This window comes from Rhinatrema bivittatum, chromosome 2 (assembly GCF_901001135.1).
Source record: "Rhinatrema bivittatum chromosome 2, aRhiBiv1.1, whole genome shotgun sequence".
Lineage (NCBI taxonomy): Eukaryota > Metazoa > Chordata > Amphibia > Gymnophiona > Rhinatrematidae > Rhinatrema > Rhinatrema bivittatum.
In genome coordinates, this window is record NC_042616.1 from 457508013 (window position 1) to 457530439 (window position 22427).

Consider the following 22427-nt stretch of genomic DNA (forward strand, 5'->3'; position numbering starts at 1 on the left):
ACTGTTCCAGCATCCTTTGAGAGACGCGCCCAGCCGGGCTCTACAACCACTACTCACTACTGCCACCTCTGGTGGTTCCATAAACTGTTTAATAAAAGATTCAAATCAGTGTTTGTCCGGAATTTAGCCTGACACTGGGGTCCCTCACGGGACTACCCCCCGTGGGCACGGTCAGCTGCCACAGTGTCCAAGGATCCACCCAATCACCATTAACTATAACCCCTCTCCACCCTCTAAATTCCCCCCCCCCCCCTTTTTTTTTACCTTTTTTTCTTCAAGTTACTTCAGGGCCCAATCTGAAGTAACTTGTGCCGCCAGGCTCCGGGACAGTGATAAATGGCGCTGTCCCGCCCTGTCCCCCCCATTCCGCCCCCCCTCCCGCCCATTTGTCAGGGTCCAGCACTTATACGCATATTGCTACTCATGCGTGTGGCCGGACCCTTTTTAAAAAGCATAAGTGGCGATTTTTACATGCGTGACAGATTTAAAATCTGGCCGATAATGTCTCTGTATCAATCCATGGTGCGACCTCATCTTGAGTATTGTGTGCAGTTCTGATCACTACATCTCAAAAAAGATATAGCAGAATTAGAAAACGTACAGTGAAGTGTGACCAAAATGATAAAGGGGATGGAACAATTCCCCTATGAGGAAAGATTAAAGAGGTTAGACATCTTCAGTTTGGAGAAGAGACAGTTGAGGGGAGACTTGATAGAGGTCTATAAAATAATAAGTAGAATGGATCAGGTAAATATGAATTGGTTTACTCTTTCAAAAAGTACAAAGACTAGGGGATACACAATGAAGTTATTAAGTTGTACATGTAAACTAATAAGAGACACTTTTTTTTTACTCAACGCATAATTAAGCACTGGAATCCATTGCCAGAGGATGTGGTAAAAGCTGTTAGTGTAGCTGCATTTAAAAAAGATTTGAATAAGTTCCTGCAGGAAAAGTCCATAAACCATTATTAAGGTGGAGTTGCAGAAATCCACTGCTTAACCCTGGGATAAATAGCATGGAATCTATCTGCCCTTTGGGATCCTACCAGGTACTTGTGACCTGGACTGGCCACTATTGGAAACAGGATACTGGGCTTGATGGACCTTTGGTTGACCCATTATGGCATATCTTATGTTCTCATGTTCTAATCTAGCACACTGACAGACTGAAGAAAAGAAGAGTCTTATCAGGCTGCTAGTCTAAGTTCTTGATTCTATTTAATTAACAATCTTTTTGTGTGTGGAAGCAGTCAGTCAGCACTGAGGGTACACAACACATACATATATTGTGTGTGTGTGTATCTATGACAGATGTTTATCTATCTATATGGAACAGTGGTAATATGAGTCAGGGTACACTATATCAATACATACAATCTTTTGTGATATCCAAACCCCCAGTAGCAGTGCACTCCAAATTCCATCATGTCATTGAGAGGAAAAGGAAGAAGAGGGAATGGCAGCCTAGGCGGGAGTAGAAGCTATGCTGCAGAACCAGCCCATCCTAGGAGCAGAGATAAAAAGGCAGTTCTGCCCCTAAAGTGAAAAATGACTTTTTTTTTTTAGCTCAGAATGGCAGGAAACAAAGGCAACTCAATGGAGAAGCAAATGAAATTTGGAGAGCTTGTGCCACCTTCGCCTGTTCTTCTCCCTCTTGTTTTGAAGCAGGCGGAAAAGGTGGGAGAGCTATCCAAGGCTGCCTAGGCAGGGCAGGGTAGCAGAAATGCAATGCCCCAAACTAGCAGTGCGCTCCTTCACAGTTACTGCTCCTGAGGCAAAAGCTCAATGTGATGTCCTTAGTTTTATACATAGGCTAGCTTTATTATGCTGGTGGATTCCTACTGTATTTCCCAGCCAGTGTGCTGTGGCACACTAGATTGCCTTCAGATTTTATCAGGTGTGCCATGGAAAAGTCACCACTGCCTGATGCTCAGATCCAGGCCTGCACCTGGGTCTGCTCTTAGCACCTCACAGCAACAAGAGATACCAGTGATGGTTCTTAAAAATGTAGGAGCTTCTTTCTGAGAAATGAGTAATCATCATGTTGCCCCTTCTTCTTAGCTGTAGCATGATCTTTGGAGTATGGTAATTAATAGGCAGCATGTAGGACAGAGATATCTGGGTCCCACTTTGTGCAGTGCATACAGTGCCCACAGAACCTCCTCATCTTCCACCTCCTGAGCTCCCTCCTTTGAGTCCTTCCAGCCTCTGTCTTATCCCTAGGCTGATTGAGATGGGAAGAGTGTACACTGAGCACTGGATATGACTTCTGAGTGTTGGGAGTAGCAGCAATGAAGGAACTATGGAAGCCAAGGTAACCAACTTAGCCAGCTGCCCACACTACATTATCTTCTCACTTCTCTTGCATTTGTATATAGAAGGAACTGATCCAACATGATAGGTTTATGTGGTCTCTGCCCTCATTCGCCCTTAGTTTTAAAATTTGGAAGAGAGACTGGTGGGGCTTTCACTGCTTCCCTAGCTCTTCTTTTGGCCATTAACCAGATAGAGAATAATCAATGGGGTACTGTGATACTAGGGTAGAAATTATATCGCAATGATAGGATAGATCAAATTGGTGGAGGGGTGGTTCTATATGTTAAATAGGGCACAGAGTCCTCTGCAAGTTCACATTGCCTGCTCCATGGAGGTTGGTGTGCCCACACCATTTTTGTTAAAGTAGGTGTGCCTTGGACTTGAAAAGGTTGGACTAGAAAAGGTTGGAAAACACTGGACTACTATATGGGTAATTAATTAGTGAATGGGTGGGTTTTGGGGGGGATAGTTAGAATTGGGGAATTAAGTTCATCTCCTGGATTGCACTAGCCTCCAACAGCGATCCCGGCCTGGTGCTTCTGCCGTTGCTAGGCTACTATGATGGAAGCGTACACGTAATAGCCTAGCAACGGCAGAAGCACCGGGCCCAGGTCACAGTAGGAGGTTATTGCAATCCAGGAAGGAGATGAACTACTACAAAGTAAGGTTCGGGGATGGGGGGCATAGAAGGGAAAGAGTTGGGGTGTGCAATGGGGAAGGTTCTGGAAACAACAAAATGTTAAACAAAACAAACAGGGGAAGCGAGAGCAGGGGGTGGGGGAGGAAGGACTGCCGGCCCAAATATTTTTTTTGAACGAATGAAATGTGCTGCTTTGGGGTTGGAGCAGCAAATTCGGCCCAGTAGGGCCTTTGGAACGTGAGTGGGTGGGAGAGAGGCGGGGGACAGTTTTAGGCTTGTAGGCCTGCGATGTGAGTTTTTATTTTATAAAACAGGAATGTAACTTAAGTGTAAAGTTATCCGGCTAACCATAGCCAAATAACTTAATACATAACCAGCAATTTTCAAAAGAATATCCAGTTATGTTTAAAGTTATCCAGCTATGGTTAGTTGGATAATTTTTTTTTATTTTATTTTTATTGAATTTTAGTCAGATTTACATTATTAACAATGTCATTCAGAAAAATAAAAATAAGACATTCAGATCATTACGTCAATAGGAAATATCCTTTTTTTTCAATTATTATAAGAATAATGGGAGAACACAATTATTAAAGCAGGTTCAGGAAAATCTAAATCATAATATTTAGTTACAGCACTGTGACAAATTACAATTTGTCCAACCCCCTTAAAGTTATTTAGGAGTGGGAGTCTAAATACACCCGTAGTTGCTCAGGCTCTGAAAAAATATATCTATTATTTTGGTAGACCAAGATACATCTACAGGGAAATCTTAGATAGAACATTGCTCCCCTTGATGTTACTTCTCTCTTCATCATCAGGAAAGATTTCCTTTTCTCTTGCATATTCTTAGTAATATCAGGAAATACCCTTATTTGTTGACCATAGAAAAGTTGACTCTGGTTATGAAAAGATAATCGCAATATAGTATCTCTATCTAATATTTGTGTAAAAGTCACCAACAGTGTTGCCCTAGACTCTATCTTAGTCTCAAAAGATTTTTCCAAGATATCTGTTAAATTGTCAGAAGAAATTTGCTCTTGAGCTTGTTTTCTCTTTTCTTCATCTTTAGCAGGCAGGTAGAATATTTTAGAAATTACCGGTATGGACTCTTTTGAAAATCCTAGGATATTTATTAAATAACTTTTAAGAAGATCTTTAGGTGTCATCCACCTGGTCTTAGGAAAATTAAAGAACCTTAGATTGGTTCTTCTTATTTCATTTTCAATAAACTCCATTTTTCTCAAAACTAGATTTTCAGATTTTATTAAGTTGCACTTCACTTCTTTAACATTCTTAATTTCAGTCTCAGCCAACTTCACTGTGGTTTCCAGCATTTGAATCTTATTTTCCATTCTCTGAGCGTTGTTAAAGTTTTGTTTCACAGCAGAAGTTAAATCATTTATGGCTCTGTTCATATTAATTATTGCCTTCCAGATTTCTTCCAAAGTAATCTTTTCTGGGGTTTCTAATGGCAAATTAACAATTACGTGTATTCCATTTCCCTTACCTCCTACCTCGCCCTCCAAGCGCCAAACTTCCTCGTTCTTTCCCTCAGAGCCCTGGTGAACCGGGCTCTCCGAAGCAGACAGATGATCGCCGTCCCTTCTCAGGGCACTAGAAGTCTTTGGAGTTGCTTGTTCCCACGGTGCTGACACTTGTTTTCTCCTCTCTCCTTCTGGGGGTCTGTAAAGCAGGGTAGGAATTGTTGGCGCTCTGGGACTGAGGGATGTTTCTTCAGCCTGGGCATCCGGCGACTGCTCTCCGCCATGCTCGTTCGCAGCTCCTCCTTCCGGTTACTGATGCATGTCCCTGAAAGCTTCCTCGATTCCCAATTGTCTTAAGGCAATATTCGAGTGGAGGTAAGGTTTTCTCGAATTCTAGCCTTTCTCTTAGTGTGTGGCATTTTTAAAATAAAGAAAATCTTTCAATGAAAAAGAGAAAGGCTTTTCCAAGAATTTCAGGGAATCGAGTTACTCCCGTGTTCACAATGCGGCAGCCATCTTGGTTCTCCCACCTAGTTGGATAACTTTAATTGGGGATATTTAGTGGGACATTTACCCCATTGAATATCCAGGACAAGTTATCTGGCTAACTTTAGCCGGATAACTTGACCACTAAACAGCCAACTGAATATTGACCTCACTATGTCTGAGCTACTGGGTCTCCAATGTATGCAAATCTATATCATGCATATTTCTTGTGGCTATCCTGAAAATCTAACTGGATGTGTGTGCCTCCAGAAGAGGGTTGGGAAACACTGCTCTAGGACATACATTGTATAGGGAGAGCAGCGGTCTTGGGGTTGTGGAAAGTGTGCTGATATCCTACAGTAATTCCCCATTCACAGTGTGATCTCCAGCTGTGATGTCACAAGTTCCTTTGATGTCAGAGTTGACCATGGTAACCATATTCCTCCTTGTTGTCTAGGCCATGGAGATGCCTCAGCAGTCAGGTACAGTCAATTCATGCAACAGCGGTTATACATTTGTCTCTCACCTCTGTGCATTACTACTACATTTCTATAGCAGTACTAGATGTACACAACACTGTACAAGTAACAAATGTGTACTTCTACCTCAAAAGAAAGGTTAGAGATTTGTCTAAGGACTAGAACTCCTAGCCCAGTGCACATTGATACATTGCTTTGAAATCTGTTTTACCTGTTCATGGTAGGGCAACAAATGCTGAGATGCATTAGCCATAAAATGGCAGGAGGGAGGTTTTGGAATCCAAATTTAGGATTTTAGGTAGAAAGTTGAAATCCAAAGCCTCCAGGATCACATTCTCAGAAACACTCTCCATTCCATGTGCAGAATCCCAAAGCAGACTGATCTCCAGAGTCTCAATGTATGGATGAGACGATGGTGAAGGGAAGAGGGTTTTAGATTTGTTAGGAACTGGGCAACATTTTGGGGAAGGTGGGGCCTTTCCCGAAAGGATGGGTCCACTTTAACCAGGATGGAACCAGGCTGCTGGCACTAACCTTTAAAAAGGAGACATAGCAGCTTTTAAACTAGATGATGGGGGAAAACCGACAGTCACTCAGATATGCATGGTTCAGAATAATATATCTTTGAAGGATACTAACAAAATAGAGAAGTTGGAGCATCCTGATAGAGAAGCTGCAATAAATACTAAAGTAGCCCATGTGTCTTTAAGTAAAGTGCAGACATAAAGATTCCAAATTACCCCTGTCAACTGATAAGCAGGTTTTAATACAAACAAAATACATACTTTGAAATATCTGTATATAAATGCTAAAAGTCTAAAAAATAAGATAGGAGAGATAAGAGTGTATAGAACAGGTTGAAGAGGTAGTTAATAATTGACATCTCACAGACCTGGTAGTTAGAGAATAATCAATGGGGTACTGTGATACTAGGGTACAAATTATATCGCAATGATAGGATAGATCAAATTGGTGGAGGGGTGGTGCTATATGTTAAATAGGGCACAGAGTCAAACAGGATACAAGTTCTGCAGGAAACAAAATGCATTGAGAATCTTTACGGATAGAAATTACATGTGAGAAAGGGAATAGAATAGCAGTGGGGGTGTACTACCATCCACCTGGCCAGAATGAACAGAAAGACGATGAAATAAAAATTAGATAAGCTAATATTTATAAATTTATTTATTTATTTAAACGGTTTTATGTACCGACAACCGTTTGCACATCTTGTCGGTTTACAAATAACTTAAAAACCAAGGTATATATAGGCGTTGCCTTTACAAGGAACAAAGAACAGTAAAACACAGTAGCAAAGTAATAACTAGATAAATTAGTTGAAGGGATTCAATTGGGAGTAAAATAAGTTGGGAGAGGGGAAATGAGTAACAATAACAAAAGGATAAGGTTATGTACAGGGTTCAATGATAAATTCGTATAAATTGCTGGTTCTTTTTTGGGGGAAAGAAGTCGGGAAAAGGGGGGCTAGTGAAGGGCAAAGGTAAGAGGTAGGTCACAGCGGGAGAGGGTTAGTAGGCGAGGGTGAAGGGGGGTAGGCTTGGAGGAAGAGCCAGGTTTTGAGTTTCTTTTTGAAATTGGGTGTGGAGGTTTCAGTGCGTAGGTCAAGAGGCATGGAGTTCCAGAGGGTGGGGCCGGCAAGAGAAAGGGCTCTGTTTGTAGTGGAGATAAGTCTAGTTGATTTTATAGAGGGAGAAAATAGAGTTCCACGTAGGGAGGAACGAGTTGGTCTTGTGGAGGTGCGAGGGAGGAACGGTGGGTTTAACCAGTTGTAATGTTCGTTGGTGATGCTTTTGTGAATGAGGGTAAGAGTTTTGTATATGATGCATGATTGTATAGGAAGCCAGTGGAGATCAATGAGAGTGGGAGTGATGTGGTCTTTCTTATTGACATTTGTGAGGATGCGTGCAGTGGCGTTCTGAAGAAGTTGTAAAGGTTTGATGTAAGTGGCAGGGAGGCCAAGGAGGAGAGCGTTGCAGTAATCTATTTTCGAAAAAATGATAGATTGGAGTACAGTACGGAAATCAGAAAAATAAAGAAGGGGTTTAAGTTTTTTAAGGGTTTGCAGTTTGAAGTAGCAGCTGCTGAGGATAGATTTGATGTAAGGTTTGAAAGTGAGTTGGTTATCAAGTATAACACCCAGGTTTCGTGTGTTGGATGGGAAAGTGGTAGAGGAGAGGGTAGAGGGTATGGGTATAGACGAATGTTTGGAGGAGATGAGAAGGAGTTCAGTTTTTTGGGGGTTAAGGGATAAGTGCATGTCAGTGAGGAGCTGGTTAATGGAGGCAAGAACAGTGTCCCAGTTTTGGAGTGCGGAGAGAATGGAATTTGTGAAAGGGATAAGGATTTGCACATCATCTGCATAGTTGAAGTGTGTAACACCAAGGTTGGAAAGGAGGTTGATGAGAGGGAGCATATAAATGTTAAATAGGGTGGAAGAAAGGGAGGATCCTTGGGGGACACCACAGTCGAGATTAGCAACACAATAATTATGGGTGATTTAAACTACCCCAGTATTGATTGAGTAAATGTCACATCAGAACATGCTAACAACTTAAAGATTCTATATAAAATAAATGACTGCTTCATGGAGCAACTGGTACAAGAACTGATAATAAAGGGAACTATTTTAATCCTAATCCTTAGTGGAACACATAATTTGGGGTGAGAGCTAACAGTTATGATTATTTGGCAATAGTGATCACAACATGATCAAATTTGGCTTGATAACTGGAGGGAGGACACTAAGGAAATCTACTGTGATAGCATTTAACTTTTAAAAGGGATGTAATCCCTGTTCCAATTTATGAGCCAAGAGGGTAGGGCCCAGTGAGGGTCCGAGACCAATTCTCAACTTCTCTCCCACTCCAGTGGTAGGGAGGAATAAATCCTCCAAGGCCCAGTGTGGCAGGGGTGACTGTCAAGTTTACTGTCCTGGATGGGTGTCAGTTCACTTTTATTATGAAGGGATGTGAGTGCCAGCACAATACTCCAGAGGCTCAGTTTGAGTGTCCAAAATAAATCCTTACTGCAAAAAATTCTTAAATGGAAAATTTGGTATAGTTCACATCAGTTCTTGGCACAACAGATGGAAATCACAGGTCTCCAATCTTTTCTTTATGGGGTAGATTTTCAAAGAAGCGCTACCCGGCGTGCACAGATGGACGCCCGATTTTATAACATGCCCTGCCCCGCCTGGACGGCCCCGCCATGCCCCCTCCCCGCCCCTTTTTTGAAGCCCTGGGACTTAGACGCATCCTGGGGCTTTACGCGCATTGCCGGGCCTTTATAAAAGAGGCCACAAATCTATATGTTAGAAAAGTAAACAAAAGTAAGAGAAATAAGAAACCGTTATGGTTTTCAAATGAGATGACTGATAAAATAAAAGCAAAACGAACAGCATTCAAGAAATATAAAAGATCCCAAAATGAGGAACGCAGGGAAGAATATCTGATGAAACTGAGGGAGACAAAGAAAGAAATCAAGAAAGCTAAAAGTCATGTGGAAGAAAGGATTGCCAAAGAAGTAAAGAGAGGGGACAAAACATTTTTCAGATATATCAGAGAAAGGAGAAAGGTCCGAAGTGATATAGTGAAATTGAAAGGTGACAATGATCCATGTGTGGAGAGAGACGAAGAAATGGCCAAAATATTAAACAAATACTTCAGTTTGGTGTTCACCAAAGAAGACCCTGGAGAAGAACCGTTGCTAGTTAACAAGTCTGTGGATGGGAGTGGAGTGGAGTAGATGAAACTCCGTTTACAGAAGAGAATGTATGGGAAGAATTAAGTGAACTGAAAGTGGACAAGGCCATGGGGCTGGATGAGGTACATCCCAGGATAGAGAAGGAGCTCAGAGATGTGCAGGCGGTTCCGCTGAAGGGTCTGTTCAATAGATCCCTAGAAACAGGAATGGTGCTGAAAGACTGGAGAAGAGCGGTGGTGGTCCCACTTCACAAGAATGGCAGCAGAGAGGAGGTTGGAAACTACAGGTCAGTAAGCCTGTTGCATCTGTCGGTCTCAGACGGCTTCGACCTCTGTGCCTCACCTTTCTTCCTTCTCTCTCCTCAAGCCTTGGGAAGATGGCTGCTGCTGCATCTTCATGCCGCTCTCTCCGGCTTCCCCAGAATGGCAACGGCGACGGTGTTCGCCATGGATTTCCTGAGGGCCTCCTAGGGTGCGCGCACGCATGCCACCCACGTCTTTATCCACGTCATGGTGGGAACCTCGAGGGCGTCCCCTCCGAGTGACGTCACGCCATATGGATATTTAGTCTGCCCTTCGTGCAAGGATTGGAATGCCTCCGGTCTAAGCTACTCTGCCACTCCCTTGCTGCCGCTGGGAGATCTCTCTGCCTTTCGGGGTCATTCTTCACTAACTTGGGTACCCGCTCCTTGGGGGCCCTTATGCTTTCTTTCAGGTGCTTATCTGGGATACCAGGTATTTGCTCCTCGAGGACCTGCTCTCCCTACCTTGGTGCCTACAGTTCAACTACTTCTGCCTGCCAGGATCTTCATCAATACAGCTATCTACTTCAGTGAGTAATTAACCTTGCACAGTCTACCATCTACCTGAGCGTGGGACTGGTCTCCTCTGCTGAGGACCCCTGGACTACTTCTACTGTGTTACCTCACTGCTGCCGTCCCTGGGCAGTACCACCAAACTGTATAATAAATACGAATCCTCTGTGTCTGCATGTATAGAGTCTAGCCTAGCACTGAGCAAACTATGAGAGAGATTTTTATAAGGTTTGCCTTGCTGCATCATGCAGCCTTCAAGGCGGAGGCTAGAACAGGATTGAGTGTGGCTCACTGAGGGCCCCTGCTGGCAGGGGGGCTGCTTAGCAGCCAGTATCATGACAGTACCTTGGGTTAAATATTGTTGGGATAAGGGATTGACTATTGGGATGAAGGTTGAAGGGGTAGGAAAGGGTTTCATTAAAGTAAGACATAATTAGGGTTAATAAGGGAAGGGTGTTAATTTCAGCATATATTACCTTTTATTTTTTTAGTTTATTCTACTTTCTTCTTATGGAGATTTAGGGTGGGGGACCTCTGTAGGTTTGCATACTATAAAGAGCAGCTTAATAATTCAGTGTGTATTGGTTACCATGTCTAACACAGTGAGCTGTATCACATGGAATGTGTCTGGAATTGGTTCTGCAGTGAAAAGCTTTAACATTTTACAATATCTGAACAGACATAAAACTAATGTGGCAATACTTCAGGAGACTAAGAGGGTCATTCATCAAATCACGTTAGGGCATTAGGGAATTGTGGTATTTATCGCATGCGATAACACCATAATGCACGCAATAAATACCGCATCGCGAAATGCGTATGCAGATTTAAAATTTGTATTTGAGTGGGAGGAGTAAATGCAAATGAGGGCTAGTTAACGTTGCATGCAAGTAACACACAGCAATTCAGGAAATAACTACACCTTTTTTCTGTGTTATGCCTGCGATAGCTGTTATTGCAAATGCTAGTTTGTGGAGTTGGGGGGGAGAGAGAGAGAGAGCCTCTGCGGAAGCTCACTTTATAATTTAACTTTTTATACCACTGTGAAAGGGTACATTATGAACTCAGAGTGAGGTTTGTGGGGTGGGGTGGGGTTTTTGGGGGGGGGGGCAGTTTTACATGCACAGTCATATGTACTAACAGCACAGTTACCATCAATGAAGATTTAATGTGATTTGGAGGGATGAAAGGTAAAAGAAAAGTAGATTTGTTCCATGTTCTCTCTACTTAGCTTAACACTCTCTCTACCTAGCTACAATCAAGGTAAGTAGAGAGTAAAGTGTAAAAATCTGCTCTTCTTTTACCTTTCATCCCTCCAAATCACATTAAATCTGCTGGCTAAAACCATGGCAGATAGGCTGCCTCAGATTTTGCCGAACTCAATTGCAGAGGATCAGGTGGGCTTTATTAAAGGCAGGCAAGTTGTACTGAATATTCACAAAGTTATTGCCTCTGTCAACAATCTAATTTCAGGAAGTGGGAATATCTCTTAGTAAGTTTTGATGCTGAGAAAGCTTTTGATAGTGAGTTGGTCATTTATGTTTGAATCTTTGCACTGTTATGATTTTCAAGGGCAATTTCTTAAAATGATATGTGCTTTATATAAACATCCTATGGCCTCTGTTTGAGATAATGGTACTTTATCTGAAGAGGCTCATTTACATAGAGGTACACAACAAGGTTGCCCTCTCCTTTATTATTCCCACTGTTATTGGATCCACTTTTTAGAATCCTTAAGAATCATTAAGGGAGTCCAAGTATCTCTCTAAATAAATTTTCCTTTACAATTTCAGCCTTTGCTGATCATATCCTTATTCATAGTGCTAAACCTATGACCTCTCTACATATAGTTCTTCAGTAGTTTCACATGTTTTAGAGTCTTGCTGGGTCTGAAACTAAACCTAGATAAATCTGAAGCTATGTCTTTTGGTGAATGTTCCCCAAATAAATGGAGTGATACCTTTTCTCTGAGATGGGTGGGAGAATCTTTTAAATATTTCGGGATAATCATAATTAAGGACATTGGTCAACTTCAAAAATCCATTATATCTAGTTTGATGATTATAACCGAAATAAATTGATATGATTGGGTCTCTTTTCCTCTCTCATTGTTAGGTAAAATATGGCTTTTTAGAATAATCATACTGCCTAAATTGATATATATACCTTTAGTTTGTTTCCTATCTGTCTCATCAGTGTTAACTCCTGTGATGGCTGAACCCAGAATCTTGTTCCAGTTGCCATATCTCAAACTTCTGTTTTAAATGGAACACTGTTATTATGCAATAATATGTATTTCCAGGGTTTCTTGTGCAGGGGGAAAGTTTGCTTTAGTTTTTCCCACATTAAAATCTTTTGCACATAGCACTGATGATAACAGCATAGATAAGCATTAAAGTCCCTATATCAATGAAACACATGAGAATTTTGGTGGTTTCCAACATTTCTCTTTTACTGATAGGGTGCATATGATGATTTGAAGTCTTTACAGCTGTGTACTTCACTTTCAAGATGGCACAAATGCTCTTAAGTAAGTTTGTGACTTCTTACAGGCTTTCTCAATGTAGATGTTACATCCAATTAAAATAGTTTGTTTAGTTACTTGATGTCTTCCCTCTGACTGGATACAGGGTAAGTTGGTTTCTTCCCTCTGTGTATCCTCCTTTTGTAGTATCAGGATACCTATTACTCCATTTTCTCCAAATCTCCAGTAGATGTACATGAGCCCTGAATGGGTCTATTTCTCCTCTCTCTCCCACCTCCTTCTTCCTTTCCTTAAGATGGCTAGAAGTCATCCTCTCCTTGGATCTTGATGATCACAGGTCCACCTTGTGTAATGATAACTTCTTCTACTTGAAAGTAGAGTAGAAGTTAACTCTGCTTAACTGAGTCCCAATTTATGGTACGTCAAACTTAAATAAATTAATTAAAAGACTGTGGGGTGGATTGGGAGGGTGGAAAGAACTCCCATCCAAATCAAATGCTCCATGGAAGCAAGAAGCAGCCCTGGATTAACCATTAAGCAAAATAATCACATGCATAGGGCACTAAGGGAAGGGGGTCATCATAGAGTGTTGAAAATTTGAATGTGAATTTTTTCTGTTGCCCTCTAGTTATAAGTAAATAATTTGCTTATATTGCTTATTGCTCTTTAGTGATAAATACATGCAATTTAAAAAGTTTATATTTAATATAGTTGTGGGGCCAAGGATGGCCTGGAAAAAAACCTGAATTTTTAATCTCTTATTTCTCCTTCAGCACTTATTGAGTCTTAATGTCTTGTCATTTAAGCAGTGGAAAGGCCGAGGGGGCTCCATTGTTGGGCTGTGCTTAGGGCATCCAGTTGGCCTTAATCTTGCTCTGGCAAGAAGTTAATTAATGGAACATTAGAGATCAGCATAATACATGCTGCTTCTACAAAATCAAAAGGGGAATCCACAAAGCAAAATGGTGCGTTGACTCTAAGTGCCAGAGGATCATTCCACATGGGGGAACTGCAACCTACAAGTTATCACCATGTATCTCCCCATACCATGTGGTATATACTTCTATTTAAGTCTAGTAGGGGACTAACAGGATCCCTATATCAGAAATACTTTTATTCAATAAACATTTGAGAAATATTTGTGCAGTAGGAAAAAAACAAGCATAGCTCTGTGGAAGCTGATGAAACCTTGGACTCAAGGTAGATTGAATGTACCTAATCTGAAATTTTATAATTTAGCTGGTGGTTGGCCGTAAATAAGAAAGAAACGGTCCCCAAATCTGTTGCATCTGTTCTCTTTTCCGAACGGTGGACTTAGCTGCTAAGAGATACTCGTGCGAGCTGAGGGTTAACATTCGTTGAAACCAATGGTCGATATGAGGTGCTCGTTCCGCCAGCCATTCGGTTAGTATAGCTTTCTTCCCAACCAGCGCAGCTTTAGAAAGAAATGCCACCATGTTATCTTTATCCAGTAATGTATCCGGCCAGGCGTCAAACAGCCAACCTTCTAGTGTGAACGGAAGCGTAGTCTCCCACAACCTCTCACAGAACATCCATACCCCCTTCCAAAAAGCGCTGACTTTAGGGCACTCCCAGAAGTAATGAGAGTAAGTTCCAAGTTGGGTAACACATTTTGTACAGTTCGGAGATGCGCAGAGGTTAAACTTATATGCAGAGGTCGGAGGAATATAGCTCTTCCACAGGAATTTGTACTGAGTTTCTCTCAACTCTTCGTTGGTAGATATAGCCCTTATACTCTTAAAAGTGGATTTAAAGTCGGAGAAAGTAAGGCTAAAGGCTGGCCAAGTTTGCCACGAACGGTATAGTGCTGCTAGTGCTCCTTCGTCCGGTATTTTCTGTAACTCCCGGTAGAAGCAAGAAATACTTGGTCCCTTTCTCGTGCGTACTGTCATGAGTGTAGGTAGGTCCGTCCGTTGAAACCAGCGCTCAAGATCCACACCTAAAGTGCATAAAAAGTGGCGGAGTTGCAGGAACGCAAAGAAATCAGACGCGGACAGCTGATATTTGGTCTTTAGTTCTTGAAAACTGAGGCTAACCCCCGTGTCCGCGCTCGCCATCTGGTAAAGGTATCGAAGCCCTTGCTCCCGCCATCTAGTGAAAACAGGGGTGTAATGGTGGGCACGAACCCCAACTTTTTACAAACAAATTTCCAAGTGGTCCGGCACGTTCGAAGGAGGAGATGTGACTTTAGTTGGGGGGAAATATCCCCAGGGGGCGCATGTAGTAAACCGTTCAGAGACTCTACTCCATACCAATCCAATAAGAGCGATCCCGGAGTAAAGAAATGCGTCTCAAAAAGCCAATCTTGGAGAAACCGAAGATTACAAGCGATATTGTAGCGGAAAAGGTTCGGGCATCCGAGCCCTCCAACTTGCTCTGCCCCTTGTAACGTGCGCAGTGCTATTCTCGCCTTTTTTCCTCCCCAGAGAAAGCCGGACAGTGCCTTGTTAAGGATCTGGATATCTTGAAACTTGAGCCATAGAGGGAGCATTTGTAAAATATACATCCATCTCGGTAAAAGTACCATTTGGTATAAATGTATACGGCCCCTTAACGACAAAGGTAGGGAAGACCATTTAGCCGGAGTAGTCAGCGTCTGTTGAATTTTAGGGTTCACATTGCTGCCGTAGATAGATTTCAGGTCCGATGGTATAATAACACCCAAATATTTCAATTTGCCCTCCGCCCACCTCAAAGGGAACGCCTGCAGCCATTGCCCTCGAACCATATGGCAGATATCTAAAGCTTCAGACTTTTCCTTATTTATCTTCAGACCTGCAAAAGCCCCGAAGTGCGATTGGATGTCCAGGAGAGTGAGGAGAGACGTCCGAGGCCTGGTCAAAAACACTAGCACGTCATCAGCGAAGGCCGCAACCTTGAAACCTCTCCCTCCTCGCATGAATCCATGAATAAAAGGATGTTCGTGTATCTTCCGCAATAGGGGATCAATTGACAGTATATATAAAAGCGGAGAGAGAGGGCAGCCCTGTCGAACCCCTCTCTGCAGAAAAAATTGCTCCGATGGCTGGCCATTGACCAGGATTCTGGAAGATGGTTGGTGGTATAATAGGGCAATATAGTCCAGGAAGGCTCCAGAGATTCCATACTTCTGTAAAACTGAGAACATATACGACCAGGAGACTCTGTCAAAAGCCTTCTCCGAATCGAAGCCTATAACCAGAGCTGGAATGTGCTCCTGCTGAGAGAATCAGAAGCTTGATTCTAAATGACTTTTAGTTAATTTGTTTATACTCTCTCTTATGCTTGTTTGGCATTCTAGTAAAAATTATTATAAACCAGGAAGATGGAATATTATCCTTACATATGCTGAAAGGGGAATGTAGTGTAGGTTGGGTGGGAATTTAAAAATGATTAATGTTTCTTTGTAGACATGGCATTTAAAGGAGCTGAACCATACTATGTCTTGCTCTTGTTTGGAATTTTGTCATTAATAAAAAGATTGAGATCTAAAGCATACCATTCAATGTTTTAAGGCCCTCGGCCTTCACGCGACCAAAGTAACTATCCATTACTATTCATGCTTGTTCATGAATCATCCATTTCAAATCTGAAAATCTGAGTTGAAAGGTGAAGCAGTGAGAGCCATAGGTGCTTGTAGTTTGCAAGTACTCAGGCAACTTTGGTGTTCTGTCAGTCTGGTTCTGACTGAACGTTTGGTGTGACCAACACATATTCTGTCATATGGACATATAACAACATAGATGACAGAAGTTGAAGCACAATCTGTATGTCTCTGCAAATTATACTCCACCCCTGTAAATGAGTGTCTGCAAACAGGACCTTTGACAGCTTGGGCGCAAAACAAAATGCTCCAATTGTCCAAAATTACTATCCTCCTCAATGGGATGTATTGTTGCTTGAGCAATGAAGTCTCTGATATTCTGGTCTTTGGGATGTGCAACACAGAAGCACTTTATGTAATGCCAAGATTTGCTAATGCTTGAACATCTTTGTTGATATATTCAAATATTGCAAAACACAAACCAATTTAGAATCTGGAGGAGACTGATTATAATCTAGCAATAAATCTCTATGGAGTATAAAGCATGTACGTATGCTCTGATAACTACTTTAATAGGATACTCTGCACTGAGAAAACTATTCCTTAAATCTTTGGCTCAGACTTTAAAATCCTGAATACCTAAACATAAGTACCACAATCTTAAAAATCAACTGACGAATAAACCCATTTTAAGTTTCATAGAAATAATTCGTTCATAGTGCAATAATTTATTACGTTCAGTTGATTTATGATAGAGGGAGGTACTATCTTATGTCCTACTACGATCCAGGCCCAGCGCGTCTGACACTGCCGCTATCCGGGCCTCAAGATAACTTCTATTTCAGGTACAAGGGGTGAAAGGGATAGGATTGGGAAAGGAGGGAGGGGTGCTGATCCTTGAAAGAAGCCAATTTAAAAAAATAAATAAAATGGGAACTGGGAGCAGGGCTGGGGAGAGGATGAGGCACGACCCCGCCTATATTGTTTTTGTTATTTGTGATGCTGCTGATTTGAGGAGAGGTGGGGCAGGCTTGGCTCGGCAGGGTTGAGCCTTTGAAGCTCAAATTAAAGGGAGGCTGGAGTCTGCTTAGGGCCTGTAGACCTGCAATTTTTTTTTAAAATGTAACAGCACTACTTATTTAGTTATTTATTTATTTATTTATTTAAATAATTTTGATTAAATGGCTATATTCTTTTGAATACAGCTGGTTATTTGTAAAGCTATCTGGCCACACAAGGCTGGATAACTTTAAACAGACTGGATAATATCCTGTTATGTTTAAAGTTATCCGGCTACCGTTAGCTGGATAAGTTAAAACAGGGATATTCAGTAGGGTGTTTAGTCTACTGATTATCTAGCAAAAGTTAGCTGAATAACTTGTCCACTAAACATCCTATTGAATTAGGACCCTTATGTTTCTACATTACGTAATTTGAAACCATTTGGGGGTCTGATTTAATAAGCAGCAATGCTTTCTTTCCATCACATGAATTTTCAGCACCAAGACTTTGCCTTGCTCTGTTTCTAGCCCTTGCTACGTTGGCTGGTGTATTGTATACTTGACGCTAATGTTGGAGAGTGATTCAACATTGCAGCAAAACTGCGCTGTTTCTAAAGCTGCTGGTGGTTTGGTGTCTCCACAGGACAAATGTGGTAGTCTTATCCTTCTAGGATGCTGCTGACCTGGCTGCTGGTGACAGCTCATTTTGCTCATGTTCTTGCCCTGGAGAATGGGCTGATGAGAGTCCCTCCCATGGGCTGGATGACTTGGGAGAGATTCCGCTGTAACGTTGACTGCACCAACAACTCCAAAAACTGCATCAGGTCAGTGAGTCAAGCAAGCACTTACTCTGGATTTATTGTGCTTGAGTAGTGGGTGGGGGAAGTGTGTTTGGTGTTGGGGGGGGAAGGGCTTATATCGTTTTTACCCCATTGTAGCCTCTGGCATGTATTTGAGGGAGGAAGCAGGGACTAGGACAAAAGGAAGCCAACGAAAGACTCTCCTGAGAGTATCTGTGTACCATTCTGTACTGCTGATGCTAAAACTGGGGATCCATTACTGCCATCCCTCAAGGAGAGGGCTTACCATGCACGCTGTCTCCTAAACTATCAGTATCCGTACGCACCTTTTTTCTGAGTTACCATTCCTTCCCAAACCTCCCCTCTGGCTGAAACCTAACAATCCTGGTATATGACTAAACTTGTCCCTTTTGTAACTGACTACACTCCCCAAACAGAGGTATACAGAACTCTAACCTTACACAGAGTCATTTCAAATTACATACAAAATACTTTTAGTTCCATATCAGAAACAAATTTTGCTTTTTTTATTTTTTGCATAGTTATACATTAGCATATATCTTTTTTTTTTTTTTTAATATACAATGTGGCATCGCACCCCATCCTAATAAACTTGTAGACAAATACCCACTTCAGAAAAGCTTAAAAGACATACATACATACCAACACACATACCTCATTCACACATTAAAAAATCCCCATGCTAAAACCCACTAATACAAATGTTTCCCATCATCTCCACTGTAAATATCTTCAAAACCATCCAAATTCACGGTATCTTCGATCAACGGGGTTGATTGGAGACACTAGAACTAGGATCAAGGTTGATCGAAGATACCGTGAATTTGGATGGTTTTGAAGATATTTACAGTGGAGATGATGGGAAACATTTGTATTAGTGGATTTTAGCATGGGGATTTTTTAATGTGTGAATGAGGTATGTGTGTTGGTATGTATGTATGTCTTTTAAGCTTTTCTGAAGTGGGTATTTGTCTACAAGTTTATTAGGATGGGGTGCGATGCCACATTGTATATTTAAAAAAAAAAAAAAAGATATATGCTAATGTATAACTATGCAAAAAATAAAAAAAGCAAAATTTGTTTCTGATATGGAACTAAAAGTATTTTGTATGTAATTTGAAATGACTCTGTGTAAGGTTAGAGTTCTGTATACCTCTGTTTGGGGAGTGTAGTGGTCACTAGTGTACAGAGGGGATTATTTACTTCTGATTGTTGTCCCTTTTGTAACTGAGCCATCGCCGCTCAGGTGGAACCCCCATGGAGAGGTCCACAGCACCATACACAAAGCGACTGAAAGCATGAGGGAATGGCATGGGAGCTGTGGAGGAGGGGGTTTATAAGGGAGTGAGTACCGGGCGAATGATTGTGTGATGGTGGTACATGCCACTATAGTTCCTCTTCCTCCTCCTTTCTGACAGTGAGCGGCTCATCCTGGACATAGCAGACCGGCTGGTGAAAGATGGCTGGCGAGAGCTGGGATACAACTATGTGAACATCGATGACTGCTGGATGGCTAAGGAGCGCAACAAGGAGGGTAGACTTGTACCTGATCCTGGAAGGTTCCCCAGTGGCATCAAAGCATTAGCAGACTATGTAAGCAAAGGCCTTCCTTACCCAAGAGCAGTAGTGCCCTCTATTAATAGCACTTATTTATTCAACCATGAACATTGGATATTCCAGCTTTTCCTAAAGAGAGACCCAGGGCAGATGAGATAAAGTAATAAGGCATTGAGTAAGGAAGTAATGGATACATCTAGATATGAGGTCCATTGCAGACAAATAGATAAGAAGTGGGGTACATTAAATAGGAGTAAGGAAGTAGATGCACTGGGTATAAATTCCATATATTTATTTAAGAAGTAAATTAAACACCAGTTGGAGATATATATATATATATATATATATATATAGCCTAGAAGTGGGTGAATCATGTAAGATTTGCCATTAGAGAGACTTCCAATAGAGAGGTACTGGAGGATTAGTCTGTGCTGTGGAGTCCGTCCATGGTTTACCCAGAACTGGAAAACTGGCATGGGAGAAAGGGAAAGGGGGGCTTGGCAGATGTGAAAGAAAGCAGTGTGGGGTTGAGAGCTATCAGAAGGAGCTGATTAGGATATGTCAGTGGGGGAGGGGGAGAAGGGCAGTATGGGAAGATGGTGGGAAGTGAGGGGAAACAGTGGAGGGAGGGTTGGGAGAGATGTTGCTTGGGGTTGGAGGAATGGATGGCTGGGGTTTTCAGCCTCTTTGGGGTGGGCAAGTTGGTGGTAGACCGGGAGTGAGGGACAGTATCGGGAGGAAGGGGGGCTGGAGGTTGAGTTACTAACATTGGTGGGAAGAGGGGTAATTTCCAAGAATATATAGTGGAATATGGTTTAAGATCAGTCAGGCCTGGATCATCTTGTCAGGCAGGGTAAGGTGACAGGGATGCTGAACTTTTTTTCAGGTTTGTTCCATCAACTAAATTGTTAAAATCCACTAGGAGCAGTAATGAGTGACTTATAAGGTATTGTTTGCAGCAGACACATTCAGAAAGGATAACCTTAGAGGCAAATATTAAGTAACATCAGAGAAGGAATTTTTATTCCTCTCGCATCTTCAAAACAAAAAAAGAGAATCCTTTGCTTGTAAGAGCAGCCCCAAAAGCTCTGGTCTAGTCCTCTTCCTAAACCAGTCTGATGTTTTGTAGTCCTGTTTTCTCTTTAGTTTTCCACCCCACCCCATACTTCCCCCTCTCTCATAATTTACCTCTTCCTACGGTATTGCTAAGACTAATGGGAGGAAAGAGCACTGATCCTTCTTGCCTCACTGGCAATGACCTTCAAAATGGCGCCAGTTGCCCTTGCTCCCTACTGTGCTCCCCTTTATGCCTTTTTAATAAATTGGGTGTTAGTTGTGGGGCTGGCATGCATGTTCAGACTGGTGCATTAACCTGCATTGATACTCAATGTAATGTGGCATATTAAATGGACCCCTAAGTAAATCCCCCAGATACAGTGGAGCAGAAGATAAGGAGTACGCCAGGAGTGCTGACCCTGCTGGAGAATCACATGCATGAGATAAAACATGACGGCAGATAAAGAACATACAACTCATCCAGTCTGCCCATCCACATCTCTTGCTTAATGATTCAATGACAATGGGGTAGGGGGAATACTGCCTCTCTATTGGAAGAGGGTCATATCGGAGATCAGTTCTCACAGCTTGCCCTCTAACCCCAAGACTATGTACATATGGCAAGATTTTGGGAAGTTGTGTCCTCTAGTTCAGTGTTTCCCAACTAGTGTGCCATGGCACACTGGTGTGCCTTCAGATCTTATCAGGTGTTCTGCAGAAAAGTCACCACTGTTGTGCTTGTGGACCCTTTCCGAGGCAGGGTTGATGCAACCTGCAGGGAAGAACCCTGCAGATCCCCTCTGTCTGCCTGCAGAAAGAGTCCCAACTGGAGCTTCGCCTTTACCAGTTCACATTCCCCTTGGGTTCAGCCTTTGGGTGCCAGGGCCAGCAGGTCTTAGCTGGGGGGGCCTCTGCTGATGGTGGTGAGATTCATCGAGGTGGCTGAGTTGGAGTAGACATAAGTGAAGTGTGTCTGGAGTTGGGCAGAAGTCCATGACAGGCAGCGATCAAGGATATCCAAGAGTCAGGCGTAGGTCAGTACCAGGTGTCCGTCCGAAAGGAAAGGGCAGGAAGGCATGGAGGTGTACAGGAGGTCAGAGTTGTACTGAAGAACTGAAGCAGAAGGACTGAAGCTGAAGACAAAGAACACTGGAGCAAAACACACTACTGGAACGCAGGGAGACCTGTTGCCGAGGCAAGGAAGTGAAGGTCTGGGGGCCTTTTATAGACGTAGCTGCATGAAGTCATCAGATTTTCCCACCGCGGGCCCTTTAAATCTGCCAGTGTCGGCTGTGCACATGACTGGGGCAGCACAGTAGAGGAAATTGGTGGGGTCCAGCCTTAGAGAAGGCCGTGGCATGTTGCTGGGAAAAGAAGTGGGGCCTGGAGCAGAGTAGAGTGGCGCCCTTCCATGAGAGCAGCTTGTCCTGACCGAGGCCCAGGCTGAGAGGTGAGGGCAGCGGTTTGCGGGGTTAACCTGTGGACCGCTGAATGCAACAACCAATGTCTGATTCTCATATCCAAAACAGCACCTGGACACTGCTCAAACAACAGGAATCACCAGTGATGTAGGTACTCCTTTCTGAGAATGTGTAATCATGCATGCCTCTTCTTCTAAGCTACAGCATGAGCCCTAGAGTGTGATAATTAATGAGCAGCATGCAGGGCATAGATAGCTAGAATTCACTTTCTTCAGCACCCAGCACCTTCTCATCTCCCCCCTCTTGAGGCTCCTTCTTTGAGTCTTCCCAGCCTCTGTCTTAACTCCAGGCAGAGGGACACAAGGAGGGCATGCACTGAGCAGCAGCAGTGGAGGAGCTTTGGCATTCACATGTGGCAGCCAAGGTATCTAACTGAGCTGGCTGTCCACTTCATGCCAACTTCTTCCTTTTCCTGTACTTGTGTATAGTGGGAACTGGCCATTGTGACGAGTTCATGTGTGTCTCTGCTCCTCTCTCCCTTTGTTTTCAAATTTGGAAGAGAGACTGGTGGGGCTTTCAGTGCTGCTCTATCTCT

At 42.6% G+C, this 22427-nt stretch overlaps 1 protein-coding gene across 1 annotated transcript in view; it reads left to right on the forward strand.

Moving 5' to 3' along the window:
* Nucleotides 1-2924: 2924 nt before the first annotated feature.
* NAGA (alpha-N-acetylgalactosaminidase) overlaps nucleotides 2925-22427 on the forward strand; it is a 55504-nt gene continuing 36001 nt past the window's right edge. Inside the window, exons 1-3 of the mRNA XM_029590429.1 lie at nucleotides 2925-2979; nucleotides 17621-17801; nucleotides 19217-19391. Of these exons, the coding sequence (XP_029446289.1) occupies nucleotides 17650-17801; nucleotides 19217-19391 (327 nt within the window). The 5' untranslated portion in view covers nucleotides 2925-2979; nucleotides 17621-17649. The remainder of the gene's footprint in view (nucleotides 2980-17620; nucleotides 17802-19216; nucleotides 19392-22427) is intronic.